Genomic DNA, 19,387 nt, shown 5'->3' with positions numbered 1-19,387 from the left:
TAACTGTATGACATAGGGTCCCCATCGAATTCTGATGATCAGGCATCTGAATGACTGGTATACCTGCTCATGGTACATGCATTGCATCTCCATGACATCCAGTCGCTCTCTAAATACTGACAGTCACAGAACATGTTTAACTCTAAGCTACACGGTCAATCAATCTTGCAAACCTTTTCACCATTGCCTTGTAATGTCACCGTCGATGATCAGGGGAGGCCGCAACCGTCTCAGGACTGGCAATGGAGGCATCTTCATTTGTCATCGTTAGTGGCACAAATCAATGGAGGAGGTTTGTGTGATTGATCACAGCAATCTGTGCAGCTGCGGGTATTATTTTGGGCATCAAAGTTCTACAGTTCACCATTTAACTTAACCTTAACCCCTATATGACCTGATTGGAAATCATAAGGGGTCAAAACTATGCAATGTGAGGGCATACTTAAACTGCACATTCACTAGACAGACCCTTGCACTAACGATTGATATAGCTAAAATAGACTGTACTATCCGTATCTACTGTTTATGCCCACATTCACACTTGAAAACAAGCTATTTAAGGCAATTTTGAAGCTTTTTTTGCGCATTCTTTTTGTGCACAAGCTGCATCTTTCATGTGTTTTTAAACTTCAGGCATTTTTGGTTTGGCCAATGAGGAGCTATGTGACATAATATGTTGTCTTCCTCCATGTATCTCCTTCATAGTTTTCATGTGGGGTTTTGGTGTCTTGTACTATTGGAGTTCTTGAGCCATGTCTGCTATGCCAGTCTCTTTCCAGGCCTTCTGCCACTTGCTACAGTTCTTGTAATGGACACCACTGGGGTCGTAGAGGTTCTTTATGGGCCCTCAGCAGGTGGATGAAAGTCTCCACATCCAGCACGGACACTCCTAAATCCTTCATTTTGTTCACAGGCCTGAGGTTGATAGGTGGAGGGGACAAGTTGTTAGGCAAAAATTGATGCCAAAAACATGCAAAATGCTTGTATTGCGTGTTTTTAGATGCTCAAATTTCAGTTTATGGGGACCAAAAACAAATGATTCTGCATGGAAAAAAAACCTAATGCACTTTTTTTTGCGCAGCAAGAAGCAGTACAGATCTCAGATGGGAATAGGGAAATATGATGGGTATGTTCATGTTGAGCGCTGTTGTGCTTAAAGTGGGTATAAGCCCTTACATATATCCAGTGAAGTGACTGGCCTCAGGTGATGCACAGAGATGAAACAAATCCTCCTACATAAGTTGTATCTGTCTTTCTGCAGTCCTCTCTTCTCTACATCTATCGAAAGTGCTGAATTTTAAAGCTTGTCTGAAAGTTCGGTAAAAAAGGGGGCAGAGAGCTAAAGTTACACTCTGCAGAGCTCAGTGAGGAGAGCTTTGAGAGCTGATTGTAGGGAAGGGACAACCCCCCTTCAAACAGTACACAAGAACAGAGCCGAGGCTGTCAATCTGCTGGAGGTCCTTCCCATGTCCCCATTTTTCTCTTGGTGTCAGGAAAACTTGTCAGAAGCGATTTATGCGGATAGCAGAGGAATGAAGCAGCAGACATAAATGACACCCAGTACTCTGGATTGAGAAAAGTAAACACTATAGAGGGATATGCTTTGTTCATTTTTCATGTCTGAGGCTTACAACCACTTTAACCACTTGCTGACCACCCTAAAGCAGTTTTACTGCTACAAGGTGGCAGCTGTGCGCAGAATTACTTATATATACATGTGATCCTGCACTTCCGGGGTAGCAGGCGCGAATGTGCAGGGCTGGCGACTCGCTCCCGCTGTGATTATACACACCGAGAGCCAATCAGCAGGTACTGGGGACTCGATGTCCAGTGGCACCCGCCGATCATCCTGCAGACAGACAGAATGGCGGTCTGCCTATGTATACATGGCAGATTGCCGTTCTATCAGTAGGGAAGGCATTGATCCTGTGTTCCTGCAAAGCAGGGACTAGAATCCATGTCTTCCCCTAGTAAAAGCACCTCACACACTGTAGAAAAAAAACACAGGCTAGGCACACAGTTAATCCCTGATGTTAACCCCTTCCCAGCCATTGTCATTAGTACAACGACAGTGCATTTTTTTTCCGCAATTATCACTATATTAGTGTCACTGGTCCCCAAAGAGTGTCAGTTAGTGTCCGAATGTCCACCGCAATTTCGCAGTTCCAATATTGCAGTCCCGCTGATTGCCACCATGACTAGTATAAAATAAATACATAAATAAAAATGAATAAAAATATCCTATAGTTTATCGACGCCTAAACCAATCAATATATGCTTATTGGGATTTTTTTAACCATACATATGTAGCAGAATACATATTGGCCTAAATCTATGAAGAAATACATTTTTTTAAATTTTTTTATTGGATATGTTTTACAGCAGAAAGTAAAAATATAGTTTTTTTATTTTTCAAAATTGTCGGTCTTTTTTTGTTTATAGCGCAAAAAAAACAAAAGCAGAGGTGATCAAATACCACTAAAAGAAAGCTCTATTTGTGGGAAAAAAGGACATAAATTGTATTTGGGTACAGCGTCGCACGACTGTCAGTTAAAAAAATGCAGTGCCGTATCGCAAAAAATGGCCTGGTCATGAAGGGGGTAAATCTTCCGGAGGTGGTTAAGGAAACGCATGACAAATCGATGAGGTGTGAATGAATGATAAGATAGATCTAACCTCTAACTGAATGACATTTAGTTCTCTAAGGCACTGTGTATCATGAGCAATTGCCATGTTTTTCATCATAAAGTTCCTATTAGAATCTAAAGCTATTCTTTTTATTAAACTATAACTAAAGGCAAACCTTTTTTTTTTCTTAGTTTTGGATAGAGTGGAGAGAGATTAGAACAACTGTCAGATTTTATTGCTGTCTTTGTCCCCGTTGGGAAGATTCACACTCTCTATTAGTCCTATTTACTGTTATCACTTACAGTTAAAGTGAAAGAAAATCCTGAATTTTGGGTTGTCACTAGGGATAAACCGAACACGCCCTGGTTCGGTTCACGCCAGAACATGCGAACAGGCAAAATATTTGGACGAACACACGAACACCGTTAAAGTCTATGGGACACGAACATGAAAAATCAAAAGTGTTCATTTTAAAGGCTTATATGCAAGTTGGACCCGGGTCCTGCCCCAGGGGACATGTATCAATGCAAAAAAAAGTTTTAAAAACGGCAGTTTTTTCGGTAGCAGTGATTTTAATAATGCTTAAAGTGAAACAATAAAAATGAAATATTCCTTTAAATATCGTGCCTGGGAGGTGTCCTTATTATGTCTGTAAAGTAGTGCATTTTCCCATGTTTCAAACAGTACCACAGCAAAATGACATTTCTAAACGTGATGTCAGAGGAAGGCGGGGTCGCCCATTTACACCACCGAGTGGCCTCGCCCTCCGCTATATAACAGCTGTCATCGAAAAGATGCATCGTCACTCGGCAGGAGCCTCTCATCGAGGTAGAGCTGTTGCGGCTTTTTTTTTTCTTTTTTCGGCTCGTCGGGCGGCGTGAGATGGATCTACATCGCAGGACATTTTTATTTTTTTATTTTTTAATAAAAGACTTGTCACAAAGTGTCCCCAGTCTTTTTTACTGTTTTTGACACTTTTTTTGTGAAATGGTAGGGGTACTATGTACCCGTTACCAATTCACATAGGGGGGGAAGCCAGGATCTGGGGGTCCCCTTGGTAAAGGGGGCTTCCAGATTCCAAAAAGACCCCGCCCGCAGATCCCCACAACCACTGGGCAAGGGTTGTGGGGATGAGGCCCTTGTCCCCATCAACATGGAGACAAGGTGCTTTGGGGACCGCAAAGCATCCTCCCCATGTTGAGGGCATGTGGCCTGGTACGGTTCAGGAGGGGGGGTGCTCTATCGTCCCCCCCCTCTTTTTCTGCGGCCTGCCAGGTTGCATGCTCAGATAAGGGTCTGGTATGGATTTTGGGGGGACCCCTACGCATTTTTTTAAAATTCTGGTGCAGGATTCCCCCTAAAATCCATACTAGACCTGCCGCTGCCTGAGGTGTTGCAGCCTGTCGCTGTGTCCATGTTCTGGAGGCTCGGAGGTCGGCAATGGCCCTCACCCTGTCCATTCTTCCACCAGTGAGTTCCCCATAGCAGCACTGTCTGCAGCAATCCGAATCCAAACTGTAAGTACACACATCACAAGTTGTATAAGACATGAGAGCCTGAGAGGAACTTGCCTTGCCCAGCCCTGATTAACCACTTACAGACCGGAAGGATTTGCCCCCTTAATGACCAGGCCATTTTCTGCGATACGGCACTGCGTCGCTTTAACTGACAATAGCGCGGTCGTGCAATGTTGTACCCAAACAAAATTGATGTTCTTTTTTTCCCACAAATAGAGCTTTCTTTTGGTGGTATTTGATCATCTCTGCGGTTTTTATTTTTTGCACTACAAACAAAAAAAACGACAATTTTGATTAAAAAAAAAAACAAACAATATTTTTTACTTTTTGCTATAATAAATATCCAAAAAAAACAAAAAAAAAAAAACAAAACAAATTTCTTCATCAGTTTAGGCCAATATGTATTCTTCTACATATTTTTGGTAAAAAAAAAAATCGCAATAAGCGTATATTGATTGGTTTGCACAAAAGTTATAGCGTCTACAAAATAGGAGATAGTTTTATGGCATTTTTATTATTAATTTAAATTTTTTGTATTAGTAATGGTGGCAATCTGCGATTTTTAGCGGGACTACGACTTTGCGTTGGACGGATCAGACACTTTTGACACATTTTTTGGACCAGTCACATTTATACAGTGATCAGTGCTATAAAAATGAACTGATTACTGTATAAATGTCACTGGCAGGGAAGGGGTTAACAATAGGGGGCGATCAAGGGGTTAAATGTGTTTCCTGGGAGGTGTTTCTAACTGTGGGGGGATAGAACTGATTGGAGGAGGAGAAAGTTTGCTGTTCCTGATCACTAGGAACAGCTTATCTGTCTCCTCCCCTGACAGAACGGAGATCTGTCTGTTTACATTGACAGTCGCGGGTGGCCGGTGGACATCGTGGCTGCCGGCCATGCACATCAGTTCCAGCGTCGCGCATGCTCCCTAGAGCTCTTAAAGCAGCCGATGTACAATGACGGCGAGTCGCCCAGGAGAGCCAACCTGCCACAGTACAACTGCGGCGGCTGGTCCTCAAGCGGTTAAAGTGTGGCATTGTGGGGAGTGGTGAGTGGACAGTGAGAAGATTTTTGCTCAGAGATCATGGCCCAGTGTATTAATATATGTACAGTATATCTACATGGGGCCTTTTGGTGGGGGTGATTTTTTTTTCATGCAGGGGAGGAGCAGCATTTTGTTCTTGGACTCAGGCAGCACAATGTCTTGGGCCGGCCCTGCCTTGACCCTTTCCAAAAACACAGAGGCACAAAAATGCATTGATGGGAACGTGTTCCATAGGAACCCATGTTAAAAATAATGTCCCACGTTTCTGCAAAAAGCATGAAAAAACGCATTGGTGTGAATGGAGCCTTATTCTATCTAAAATGCAATAAAAGGATTTTGCTTTTAGTTTTCCTTTAGGCTGCAAATGTAAAAAAGATTGAAAAGACTTTCTGAAATGACAATAACATGTTAAATAGTATATGAGAATTTAGTGATTGGGTTTAAATGTAAATGAGAATTTTTGAGCGTAGCATGACGTTAAGAGGTCAAAAAAAGTCACAGTTTTTCTTATTTATACATCGTGTGCAGCTTTGGTTTGTAGTTCTTTGTGCTGAATTACTTCCTATAATGAAAGCGCTATATTTTTAAGAAGGAAACAGAAAGCCTGCAGCACAAAGAAGGAGCTGGACTACATTTTCTGCTGTCATTTTTTAATGAGTATCTCCCGTATTAGACTTGTAGCACATACACCCACGCAGCACACGGGGAGGCTGGAAGCCTGGCAAGCAGTATCCCCCAAGGACGGTCTGCTTGTCTGAACGATTCAGTAGCTTTTAACTTTTCCTCTGCTGCAGTGTCTCCCAACCTGAAGGGAGGTGCCATTAAAAGGGGAGATGTAACGAATACTCATATCATCGCTGAGCGGTTATGTAATAGAGCTAAAACCAGTAAACTGTGTGTATGTCCTGAAGATTCAATCATCACAAAAAAATTGGGCCATTTATTTTTCTGTTCAGTGCATTTGTACGAATGCCATATATATTTCAGCTTATCCAATACCACCAAGGCCTGGGTTGATCAAAGCAAACAATGCTCCAGGTTTTAAGGGTTGCTTGAGATCATCAAGCTATTTCTATGGTGTAGAGGGTCATAATGGGCATATTCAGCAATCAGAAGGGTTTGTTATCTCATGGAGAGATGTTTCAACTGCTAATACTGAACTGCTGTTAACATCAGTTGGCGGTCAAACAAGGACATTTGCCTGCCCTTTTTTCTCAAGGAGATATGTGGCTTTTTGTAGCCAGCTTATAATAAGGAAACTGTGGAACCCCTTAGGAATCATTTGAATTAATTATACATTATATGACCTTTTTCACTAAGTGGAAATGTAATTGGTTCCTGTACGTTGTATATTGTGCTTCTGTATGACTGCAGTAAGGACATTAGATTGTAAGCTCTTTGTGTGCATTGACTGATGTGAAGGGTTCACAAGTCAATACCTTTTATCCATAAGATAATGTACTGATGGTGCTTTTGCCTGCTGGAAGAAGTAGAGAGTTTATTCACACTTCAGGCAGGCAGCAACACTCAAACACTGAGTACATACACGCTTTTTCTTGTGTTTTGGTGGGTCTGCGCTAGGACTTCACGAATGAAGAAAGGGCTAGCCCTCTTCTGCTGTCGACCTTCATAAAGAACACCATTGTGTCCCCAGGACAGCAGTTTATAATTGCATGTAAAGTAAAAAAAGGTAAAACTAGCTTTGAAGTGCTGACCTTTTCTATATTAGTTTCTGAAGGCACCACCAAAGTTTTGTGGTTCCTGAAGTAGGGTAGCAGCTTGGACATACACACTATTTGTACAACAACTACAGCTAATATTGCAATATTCTTCTTATTTAGATAAATATTTTATATCAGTTACAGTAGATATAAATTCTAGGTAGGCAGTTTTCATCATATAGGCCTTAGGTAGGTGTTGTTGCAGGACTGTGAGGATTAAATAAAAGGTTTAGGTTGGGGCTAGGTACAATGGTTAGGAAGTTTAGGTAAAGGTTAGGTTTGAGTTGAAGGGGTAAATTATGGGTTAAAGGTTTGGGTGCAGGTTAAGGAGTAAATGTTAGGGCTTATGCATGAGAATTAGGATATTTAGAGTCATGTTTCAGGCTAGGTTTATAATTATGCATGTGGCAGCGATTCCACCCGCAACCACCTGCAGTGAAAACGCGCTGCTCTGAGAAAATGTGCGAGGCTGCCATTCATTATGAATGGCACCCCCACATATCTCAGCCGTGTTTGCGGGTACCACAGGAAAATTGCATGGTCAATATCACATTTTTGGAAATGTGCATGCGCCTTTTTTTTTTGTGTAAAAAAAGGCACGACAGCCCATTAATTTGAATGGGCTGCTGTGCTCGTGCAAACGCGGACTGCAAAAATGCTAAGGTATGAACCTAGCAGCATAAGGGTTGGGTTAAGGATTCTGGTTAGGATGCAGGTTATGATTAAAGGCTTTATTCAAAAGGTTAGGGTTAGATGTTTGAGTTTGTCTAAGAGAACAGCCAAGTGGTAAAGTTAGCTTAACTTTTAGGAATAAGTCAGGGAAATCATTGGCCACTGTATAATGTTGGCACCAAAAGTAATCCAAAGTACAAAGAACAACTGCAAAAACAAATGTAAGGTACAAATTCCATGCATACATACCCTTGAAATTCCAACAATTTGTTCATCGGGTAGCAGGCAAATGTGAACAAAACAAGACTCAAAGTTTCCATCCTCTTTCCTCTCCATAAGATCTTTTCCTTGAATTAGCATGACATGCAGTGTGTTGGAATTCACATTATAATCCATAGTCACTTCTATCTGTCCCACTGTAAAGTCCTGGCCAAAGTTATTTCCAATAGAAGAGATGGAGCTGAGAGAATCTGTGGAGACGGATTTCCTTAACATCCCATATGGTGTCATCTCCATATCCCTGTTGATCAGTTCTATGGGACCAAACTCATTCTTGCTCTCATATGTGTCATTGAGATTTGCCACATTGTTTGAAGAATTTCCATGAACGGTCCTCTGGGAAGAGAAAGAAAAAACAATTTTGTGGTTAAAATTGTTAGTAAACAAGACCAATGCAACAGCCAACTAACTCTGAACTACAAGTACAACTATAACTACAAGTAAAAAAGTTAAATACACAGTTAAAATACATATGTGTGTCATCTGCTAAAAAATGTGTAGCTATTCTTCAGGGCCCCTTCACTGCGGCCCCCTCCCCACCCTTGTCACCACCATCTACCAGAAAACAAAGTCTGGCCCCTCTGCAGAGAAATACATTGTAGCACCCTCTACTTAGGTAGGTACTAGAGTTGAGATTTTTGGTGAGTGCAGGTAAATTTAGGCAGGCCTAGCTGGAAGCTAGGCCTGTTTGTTTTGATCTGTGTGGGCTGGCAGTGGCCTAGAGTAGGCTGGTGACTCACAGATAGCATCACTTCTCGGTTACCTCCCTCTGGCTTCTAGAGGATTCTAGAAGAGGGGAGGGGAAGAGAGGTGGAGCTGCCTGGGGTGTTCTAAGGAGCCCTGACCAATACCCAATTTGAATTGGCAGGGGGCAGGCCTCCTACATACCTAGAATCAGTCCAACTGGGAAGGAGATGTCGGGTGGAAAAACTGAGGATGGAGTGCTAGGCTGTCAAGGCCTTTGAGGCCGCTCCCCATTCTGAGGGGGGGGGGTGACCTTGGGCCTGGAACTCGGGTGCAGGAAGGATCCCTTTAGGAACGCATGAAGGATCTAGACAGGAGGCACAGAGAGGAGTCAGAGAGGACAGCAGGAGCTAGTGCTGCTGGGCAAGTCTTCAGGAGGGAACCCACGGTGTGTGTGTGTTCGCAGCCGGGAGGACTAGTGAGTGACATGTGCTATCGGGAGTACTGGAGAGGCATGACAGAGAGGACTAAGAGGCAACAGTCAGAGCTGGGTGTGGAGCCAGGGAGGATTGCAATGTCACAGGCAGTGGAGTCGGGCGTCTGCAGCCAGGAGGGCTCTCAGGACCTGAAGAGGGATTGCTGGGAGCAGTAGTCCACCTTAGAACAGCTAGCACTAAAGATTTTCCAATTCCTATTCTTGCTACATACAAAAATTGACCCGCGGTCCCTGCCTACAAATGGCAATTCCTAAGGTCTGACTAAGTCAGTGTTGGGCCTAACCATGTGCTAGCTGTGCCCATACCTCCCAACTTTTTGAGATGAGAATGAGGGACACCTATAAGCAAAGGTATGCAGGCATAGGACACACGCCCTGTCACGCCCCCTTAAAGGACAATTGTACAAAAAAAATATTGCTTAAACCCACAAGTGCTTTTTTTACCACTACTATTCCTTTATATTGGCTTTTGGAATTTACAAATGCAGCAATCAGATGAAAGGTTTAGTGCTGGAAAACACTTTTTGATAGATAAAAAGTGCATTTTATATACATCTATATAGATCAGACCAAAATGAGGGACAAATTAGGAGAAATGAGGGACAGAGAGACATTGCTCCAAATCAGGGACAGTCCCTCAAAATCAGGGACAGTTGGGCACTATGGCTGTGCCTGGAGTCAAGTGTTGCGCAGGAGAGAGAGAGTGATAGTCTGCAAGCAAGTGTTGTCCAGGAGGAGTTTGAAGAAGTGTTGTGTACAGGGAGTGTACATAGTTCTGTCCCAAATTGGCTGTTCCACAACTTTCAGCAGCCCCTATGGGGGTGCCGCTACAACATTCATCAATGTTTTTCTAACCTCTTGTAGGAGTGTTCACAAAGTAACATATAGTACATCACTGTGCAAAGCAATAGAGACTGACTGTTGTAGAGCACCTACCTCTCTCTTTGAGGAAGATAGCATCAAGACCAGTTCAACTACTTCTGATAGCTGTATATAAAAATGCATTTAATGATTTTCTATGAATTCATGACTGGGTTAAAGTGAACCTGTGCCCAAACTCTGGATCCCAAAAATGTTTGCATACTCCTAACAAGCAGTAAAAGAGCTTTAAAACAATCCATCCTTGATCTCTGTAGCTCCAAGCACTGTGAAGAAATTTGTCTTTAAAATTTGGAACAGAGGTACTTTTGTGAACAATTCTTTAAAGAACAGGGGATAAGGTCTTTACCACCAATGTAAAGCAAAGTGCTTATGGCTCCAAAATTTAAAATCTTTGTAGGTCTCAGTAAAGCCTGTCAGAACATGAGGTATTGGTAAAAGATCTCCTTTCATATAGCCAATCTTGGAGCTTCTGGTCCTTTGTATAACCAACCTTGAAGCTTTTGGTCCTATGTTAAAATCTATGCTGAGCATTTTAAATTTCAAGGTTCATTTAATCCAAAAGTGTTATTTAAATTATGGATGTAGTATGAGTCTGTCCCTGGCTTCTGATGTGTTTTGGTTACATCTGCAGCAAGATTGCCTTGCCATAATTTCCAAAGCATTTTCTGTTCACTTAGGAGTTTTGGATGTTCCTGTCCACCCTGAGCAGGAACACCCTAAGAGGATCGAGACTGTCCACAATTAATATCAGGGGGTTAATTATGATGGGGTGAATGGATGCTTGTTCATAGACACACATAGTGCCTGACAAGCTACAGCCCTGTTCCTTCTTTCCAGTAATTAGACTGATGCCAGCAGGGGCCAATTGCTCTGCAGCTCTTAGTACCCACCTCTAGAACCCAGATGACTGGGGAGACAGCGTAGATCCGGTGGCAGTGAACATGCACCGCAGGTACGTGGTGGAAAAAGTTAATGGGGCATTTTTATGTTACCCAATGCCCCATAGCCTTTGACTTTAAAAATTAGTCATCAGCAGCGGCTCCCATAGTTCTGTATCTGAAGGTGCACTACACATGAAAAGTTGGTTCAAAGATTTGCACATATCTGCCCATTTCTGCCACTCCCGTTGCATTTTTCAAAATGTAAAGTAAACAGTTCAGCAGGGTGAGTGGGAACTTAGTGAGGTTGTTTAACTTTCCAGGAACAACCAAAATTAGCTGTAAGTAGCCCTAAGCACTTTGCTTCTTTCATGAAAAAGAAAGGACAAACCGGTTTAACGTGAACCTTTCCTTTTCCTTAAAAAAAATTCATTAACAGCCTAAATACACAGGAAAACCTCTCAGGTGGCCCTACATACCTCCTTCCAGGATCTTTACCACCCTAGGAACCCCTACATCCAGGAACTCTGTTTTCAAAAAAGTAGAGGGTTTCTCTTTTCTCCTGTTCTCTATTGGTCGTTAAACATAATGGACAGTCTTAATGACCAACAAGAGAGGCAGGACATGGGAGAACCCAACTACATGCATTTAAGAGTGCCTTGGGATTAAGGACTCCTGGAAAAAAGAGCTAAAAATGTAACAGGTAGGTGTTATGTAATCATTTTATGGAAAGAAATGGTTATTTTTAAGGGTAATATACTTTCCTCAAGCATCTTCATGTACTCAGGTTCTCTTTGACATATTTTATTTATCGGAGATCATGGACCTAAATTTAGTTTGAAGCACCACATACTGTTAAAATCTAGTATTACAGTTGGAAATATTGGTACTCTATGTGAGGATATAGTGTCTGTTAGGGTTGTTAATAGCTGAGTGAATGAAAAAATAGCTAAATGGTGGTATAGCAGACAATCCTCGGTATAATTACAAAATAACCCAAAAAACTGAACAAGCATTCAACAGTCCAGCCCCACCAATTCTCTGCTTGTTTTATACTCTTTTCTGCCCAACCTTCATGAGATACCAATTTCTAGAGTAGTAATATCTATCACTAAAGTATTAATTCCTTATTTCTAGAACAGTAATACCTATTTCTAGAGCAGTATTAGGCAACCAGTAGATCACCATATGCTATTGAACTAAAAGTCCATCTACTGGTTGCCTATCACTGTTCTATGTAAATAGTCATCTCAGCTGTGTGCAACTAACCACTAGTGTCAGGAATACTTTAAATCTAATTGCTTTTTAAGTCACACACAAGAATGAGAACTGAGAAATAATCTGGTGGTAAATTCTGAAGAAAATATTATGATATAACTATATCTGTCAGGTGAAATTACCTAGTTCTTTGTAATCTTCAATTTATAGTACATAGCAGAGCCATTTGGAGATATAAGTGCCGCTGTGTTACGGAAGTAATTGCATTATGACTGGAATGTTGCAGAGATGATGCACCGGAAAGCTCTGTACTGCGGCTAGGTTCTAGTACTGACATTCTATTAAGTGTCTATTACAGATGAGTATAGACCCATACCCAGAAAAGACCATTACTGTAATGAGCCAGTAGAGCATGCACACAGCACTTTTGGTAAATGTAAATTAAAAAGCATCTTGGTTGGTCATTGTCATGATACTACAATTGCCATGGGCAGAGGGACTTAACCTTTACAAAGAGTAATAAATGTAATGTTATACAGTATGACATACATTGTACATCGTTGCATGAAAGATGTTGTATCTTGTTCATGTTGTTGAATGATGTACATGTTTGCAACAAAATTCCCTTTCATATGTAGGAGTAAGTTCATCTAAAACTACAGATAGTTTGGTTTGGTAAGGTCACTAGTAATTTGGATTATTTTGGGTCACCTCTTTTATCCCTCATGGATTTCACATCCAATCCAAGCTTTTCGAAGTCAAATTGTTGCGTCATGATTAAAAGAGACTGTGCTGCCAGACCATTCATTTCACTAACAATCTTCTTCAAAATGTATAGGTACTCCCATTTGCTGACATACAAAAAGGCCTACTGCTGCTGGTTGTCGCCATCTTGGATGTAATGTCAGCTGTTCCAGCAAATTTAATACTGTCACTCAATTGACACACTATGGTATACTCCTTCACTCCCCTGACAGCTATTTAAAAGATTATGTAGGGAGGTGATAGGAGTGGGGGAGGACCTGGGACAGCACAGACAGTAATTAGACTCTGACAGAAGAGGAGAAGGCTATAAAGTGGACGAAGGGAGAGGAACTGCGTATGCGCTAGGAAATCAAATCTTTTTGGAGTGGTCTAATTCACTAGTAAGTTAAAAAAAAGCATTGAAAGTGAATGAAAAATGGTTTATGGATTGTAAAAGATGCTGTAAGTAAGTATTTAAAATACAGATTTTTGTTGTGCTTTTACTTGTTATTGTTTAAGTTGGTGACAGGGTCTCTTTAAAGAGACCTTGTCACCTTGTCCATGCAGAGCAAATTGACAATGTTTGTGCATTGAGGCTTCTGTCGGACAGGCTGGTGTACACACAGGCCGAATGTCAGCCGGTATCTGTTGAACTGGCTAATACCAGCCAGTATTCGGCTCATCTGTACCAGGCTTAAGCATTGTTGGCTGGTGTTGAAGGCTAGGCAGAATGGTGACATCCATCCCTCTGTCAGTTGACAATGTTTGGGCCTACTGATCAACTAATAGACATGAGACATTACATGGGTGGAGGTTTCATGCTCCCTTATACCACTGGGTATTTTCACTGATTGCGACATTGCGATTGCGAGGAAGGTGAGTATCAGGGTTCTGGAGGGGAAACTTTTGCAAAAACACTATTAATTTGTCCTGAATAAGTAAGGTTACAGTATCTCTTGAAAGGATCGCTATGGTGAAAATTATGGTATGTTGATAACTGTATGGGTTAATACATGTGATGGTATCATTCAGTATATCAATTGCTTTTTAAATTTCACATACCTTTATTTATGTTTTCAGTGGCAGTCGTCCATGAGGGTGCACGGGCGCCGCCCCCTCTCTCCAACCACCCCCACATGACCAATGCATAGATTCATGCATTACATGAATCTAACCATGCCCGCCGCTGCCACCTCCTATTCAGGCGCCCGGCACCTTTTTGGGCGCCGGGCGCCTGAATTACAGTGGCAGGGGTAGTTCTTGAAGCACCTGTTTAGAGCCATAGGCTCTAATAGGCGTCAAAAAAGGTGACCTGCGAGCGCCATGCTTGGCGCTCGCAGTTCACCCATGTGTGTTAGAGAAGCGACTGAATATTCGCTTTCCTAACACTGAACCGCCTCTCCGCCAATCAGGTGCTCGGGTCTGTTACCTGTCACCTGATTGGCTGAAACGACAGGCGCTGTGATTGGATGCCTATCAGGCGTCCAATTATAGGAGAGGACAGGAGGAGAGGACGGGAGAAGACATTGAGGACATGGAGGAGCATGGAGAACACCACTCGCCGCCATCACCCGCTGCCCCACCGAGACAGGGTAAGTGCCGGGCAGACAGCGAGTGGGCGGGGGGGCACAGTGGCAGCATTCGATGGGCACAGTGGGAGCATTTGATGGCACAGTGGCAGCATTCGATGGGCACAGTGGGAGCATTTGATGGCACAGTGGCAGCAATCGATGGGCAAAGTGGCAGAATTTGATGGCACAGTGGGAGCATTTGATGGGCACAGTGGCTGCGTTTGCTGGGCACATTGGCGGCAATTGATGGACACAGTGGCTGCATTTGATAGCACAGTAGCTGCATTTGTTGGGCACAGTGAGGCTGCAATTGGTGGGTTTTTCAGAATTTTTCAGCTTGTTTGTGCCCCCCCCCCCCAAATTTTGAGCACCTGCCGCCACTGATTTTCATCCTCAGTTACATGCAGACAGTGTCGGGAAGAGGGCAAAGTACCTGGTACCTCCCCTATTTATGAACTGTGAACCACTTCAGCAGCCTAGGTTGCAGGCCCAGACTTTTTTGCACCACAATTCTTTTGAAGCATGCTACCCCTCATCCTGGTCCAGCACCAAGCTTTCCAGAAGAAGTTGGGACAGCCATAACACAACCATGGGGGAGTAGCTGCAGTAAATATTTTTTAAAAAGATTTAAGCCATTTGAATAATAGGCAAATGTAGTCTGTTCCAATCCTTGTCACTACCGCTTTAAAGCAGTATTTAAAGGGGTTGTAAAGGCAGAAATTTTTTATCTTAATGCATTGATGCATTAAGATTAAAAGCCCTTTGTGTGCAGCAGCCCCCCCCCCCAGCCCCCTAACACTTACCTAAGGACCCTCTCTGTCCAGCGATGTCCACGACTGTCTCAGCCATCCAGATTCTTGTTCCTGATTTGCTGAGACACAGCAGCGATGCCATTGGCTCCCGCTGCTGTCAAGCAAAGTCAGCTAGCCAATCAGGAGGGAGAGAGGCGGGGCCAGGTCTGGACTCCATATCTGAATGAATACAGGGAGCTGTGACTCAGACTCAAGCTGCTTGCTGTGGGGGCACTGAACAGGAGGGAGGGGCCAAAATCACAGAAGAGGGACCTGAGAAGAGGAGGATCCGGGCTGCTCTGTGCAAATCCACTACACAGAGGACGTAAGTATAACATGTTTATTATTTTTATAGGAAAAAAAAACAAGACTTTACAATCACTTTAACCCAAAAGCAAATGTCTATTATATTGCAGTTTACCAATCCTTAGATACTTTATCTGGTGATTCAGTCAGTAACTCTGTTGTTTTTCAAAATAATCTCTCTTCCAGATTTATCAGTTTACAAGGATGGGGCAAACCATTCACCACTGATCAGCCTTTTTTTTAATCAATTTATTAATGTAAACATTTATCCCAAAAGAAAGTGTGAGCTGGAGTGTGAAGTTTTCAATTTGTTAGTTTATTTAAATCTGCTAGTAAATTTAACGCTCCTCTCTCCCCCAGACTGACAATGCTGCTGTCTCCAAAGGTGCCCCTGCACTCATTCATCCAGAGTGGGGGCACTCTAATACAGGCGGTGTTTTATTGGCCAAATCACCAGGTAAAAACAGAGATAAAAAAAACGTAAAAAAAGAAAACAAATGCAGCCACCACATCTAAAGATTGGTAAGCTGCAATTTATTACATGTTTGGTTTGGGGCTGAATACCACTTTAAGCTGTACAACTTGCTCCACACAGTGCTATTTAAGTGGACAAATACTCCAAAATGCAAATTAAATAATTGTGGATTTTATCTGCAAAAAAACTAACACTATCATGATGGCTTTTGTGAGGAGACACGGGTTCCTGGGGCACAATCCCATTGTTGGAGTCTTCACACGGCATAAATAAACCAAACACTGTCCACCCAAAGTTGGAAATTGTTTACATGATCCATTTATTCTACTCACCTTCCTTTTAACATCTGAGTACGATGTCCCATACTTATGCTTCAGATATCTATAGTCATAGTTAGGGAATGGAGAAGGTGATGGATAATTCCCAGATTTACACAGCTTCCAAAGATATAAACCGACCACGCCAAGCAGCGTCAGCGCACCAGCTATGTATATTCCGATTTCCCATTCTGGAGGGCTTGTGATGACTGTAAAAGTGGCACATAAAATAAGCGTGAGTACTTTTATGAAGAAATATAAATGGTACATAAAACAAAATGACAACAACCAACGTGTACGATTATCAGCATGAGATCAACAATCCAGTTTAGGAGTAATATAATATGCTTCCTATTCTGCTTCTACAGACAGTATTTATTGTTTTGAAAAGCAAGACTTGATATCAGATAATTAGATTGTGACTCATTCCAGGTCCCGTTAGCTGTGAAGGACATTTCTAGGAGTTTCATATTTAGTCAACTCCCAGAAACCAATACAGTCAGTCTGTTTTTTTTTTTCACTTGATTAGTGTCAACCATACCCGGGGTTGCAGTTCTAGGTGTCACCCGCTGCTGGTGAAATCTGGTATCATGACTCCTTAAGAAAACTATTACTTATGCCGTGTACACACGACCGGACTTTTCAACAGCACATCCAATTCACATGACAGGAGATTGTGACTGGCTCACTTTGGAGCCAGTTCACATATCTCCGTTGCGGCTGTGGAGCGGCTTGCACAGAAAACGCTGTGCGTCTTTGGCTCCATTTCAGGCTGTAATTCAGGCAAAAATTTGGCCCTGAATCGTTCCTAAAATGAAGAACAGGGACGCCCCAGACCTCTGTACTTTACGTATTGTCCCTATTATTGGCACTTTTTTCTGAAAAAAAAAACCCTGTGTATTTCATGAGGTGGACATAGACATAGTATAGAATCTTTTTTTTCTTTCTAGAAACACAAAAAATACATACCACTAATACGGTAGTCAATCATTCTGCTCTCCATGGCATTCATTTCGGTTTTGCCTAATGAGAAAGAAAAAAATGAAATGAGTACATCATAATCACATAATCTCAAAAGATTTAAAAAGCCACTAAACATAAATTGCAAGCTGGTCTCTGGAAAAAAGGTTTTAACAATATGGATAAATGAGAATGCCAAGGTTTCAGGCAGTTATCAGAAAACACCATGGTGTAGTAGATGGACTTGTAGTGACTCCTTGGCCATTACTCTCATAGAGAGATCTACCGTCATGCTAAAGCCTACTTTAGCACAACATGGCAGCTAATGGAGAACTTGTGAAGCAAATGACCTAAATTCCATATACTGTATAATAATTTCTGTGCAGGAGTGGGATCTTTTTTATAAACAACTCTGAATGTTACTTTTGCATTTAGTTTTATACATTTCTTTAAAGTATAAAGTCGAAGAGCCAGCCTCCCAGTGAACACCTCTGCCTGCTGCGGACCTGGTCATTTTTAATGAGCAGATGGATGATCATGTCTACCACAAAAATTTTTGATCAATTGGGGTCCAGAGTTCATGGCTTACAGAGAATTCTTTGTTACAGCGTATTCTTTGTTGTACAGTGGTTCATACTGAAACCTTATGATATAGTATATGTGTTCTTATACCAATGAAGAGATCTGAGATCACTCAAATAGGGAAAATCCCTCTGTGTTGTTGACAACAATCAGTCCATTACTGCCCTTTGGCATATGCCCTTCTAAAACAATAATAGTGTAAAAGATAACATCATGATCAGAGCGAGGAATTTGTTTGACCAGTTTTAGAATAATTTACTTTATTCAAGTATGAGCACCAGCCAATTATATAGTGCTATTCACATTAGCTCATGCCCTTTAGGATAAGGTGACCAGATTTTTAAAATGAAATCCGGGGAAATATATATATATTTTTTTTTTTTGGCAAATGGTACACTATTTTATAAGCATATTTTCCTCAAATTATATATGCAGTGTATGTGTTTATGGAATGATTGTATGATATATACGTTATTTCTCACATTTCGTCCATGAGATAAAAAAGATACTTCTTAAGCCGCATACACACGAGCGGAATGTCCGACAGAAAAAGTCAGACGGAAGCTTTTCATCGTATATTTCGATCCTGTGTATGCCTCATCTGACTTTTTTTTTCGAAAATTCTGACGGACCTAGAAATGGAACATGTTCTAAATATTTCCAACGGAACCAATTCCTATCGGGAAAACCGATCGTCTGTATGCTGTTCCGATGGACCAAAAACGACGCATGCTCTGAAGCAAGTACGAGACGGAAGCTATTGGCTACTGACTATTGAACTTCCTTTTTCTAGTCCCGTCGTACGTCACCGCGTTCTTGACGGTCGGACTTTGGTCGGACTTTGAGTTGACCGTATGTAGGCAAGACCTCTTGAATGGAATTCCGTCGGAGTTCCGTCGGAGAAACCTTCAGAGTTTATTCCGACGGCAAAACCTGTTTTTTCTCCTTTACTGATATGCGCTGATAAGGTTGCACTGATGGGCAGTGGCACTGATATGCGGCAATGATGGGCACTAATAGGTGGCACTGATATGGCAATGATGGATACTGATAGGCGGCACTGATGGGCACTGACAGGCAGCACTGAAAAGGGGACAATGATGGGCACTAATAGGTGGCAATGATAGGCACTGATAGGCGGCAATGATATGTGGTAATGATGGGCACTGATAGGTGACACTGATGGGCACTGATAGGTGGCAATGATGGTCACTGATAGGTGGCAATGATGGGCACTGATAGGCGGCACAGATATGCGGCAATGATGGGCACTGATAGGTGGCACTGATGGGCACTGATAGGTGGCAATGATATGTGGCACTGATGGGCACTGATAGGCTGCACTGATGGGCACTTATAGGTGGCAATGATGGGCACTGATAGGCGGCAATGATGGGCACTGATAGGCGGCACTGATATGTGGCAATGATGGGCACTGATAGGTGGCACTGATGGGCACTAATAGGCAGCACTGATGGGCACTGATAGGCGAAAAGATGATGTGCACTGACAGGCAACACTGATATGCGGCAATGATGGGCACTAATAGGTGGCAATGAGGAGCAATGATAGGTGGCAATGATGGGCACTGACAGGCGGCACTGATATGTGGCAA

At 42.3% G+C, this 19,387-nt stretch overlaps 1 protein-coding gene across 2 annotated transcripts in view; it reads right to left on the bottom strand.

The window, feature by feature from the left end:
* SYT12 (synaptotagmin 12) overlaps positions 1 to 19,387 on the bottom strand; it is a 170,354-nt gene that overhangs the window by 64,280 nt on the left and 86,687 nt on the right. For both annotated transcript variants that reach the window (XM_073604557.1, XM_073604558.1), the window contains exons 2-4: positions 17,200 to 17,253; positions 16,246 to 16,439; positions 7,839 to 8,204 (exon numbers count right to left, since the gene is read on the bottom strand). In XM_073604557.1, coding sequence (XP_073460658.1) covers positions 7,839 to 8,204; positions 16,246 to 16,439; positions 17,200 to 17,242 — 603 coding nt within the window. In that variant the 5' untranslated portion in view covers positions 17,243 to 17,253. The remainder of the gene's footprint in view (positions 1 to 7,838; positions 8,205 to 16,245; positions 16,440 to 17,199; positions 17,254 to 19,387) is intronic.

Source organism: Aquarana catesbeiana, linkage group LG11 (assembly GCF_042186555.1).
Source record: "Aquarana catesbeiana isolate 2022-GZ linkage group LG11, ASM4218655v1, whole genome shotgun sequence".
Taxonomy (NCBI): Eukaryota; Metazoa; Chordata; class Amphibia; order Anura; family Ranidae; genus Aquarana; species Aquarana catesbeiana.
Note: the sequence above shows the minus strand (reverse complement) of the source record. Positions and strands in the feature narration are given on the sequence as shown.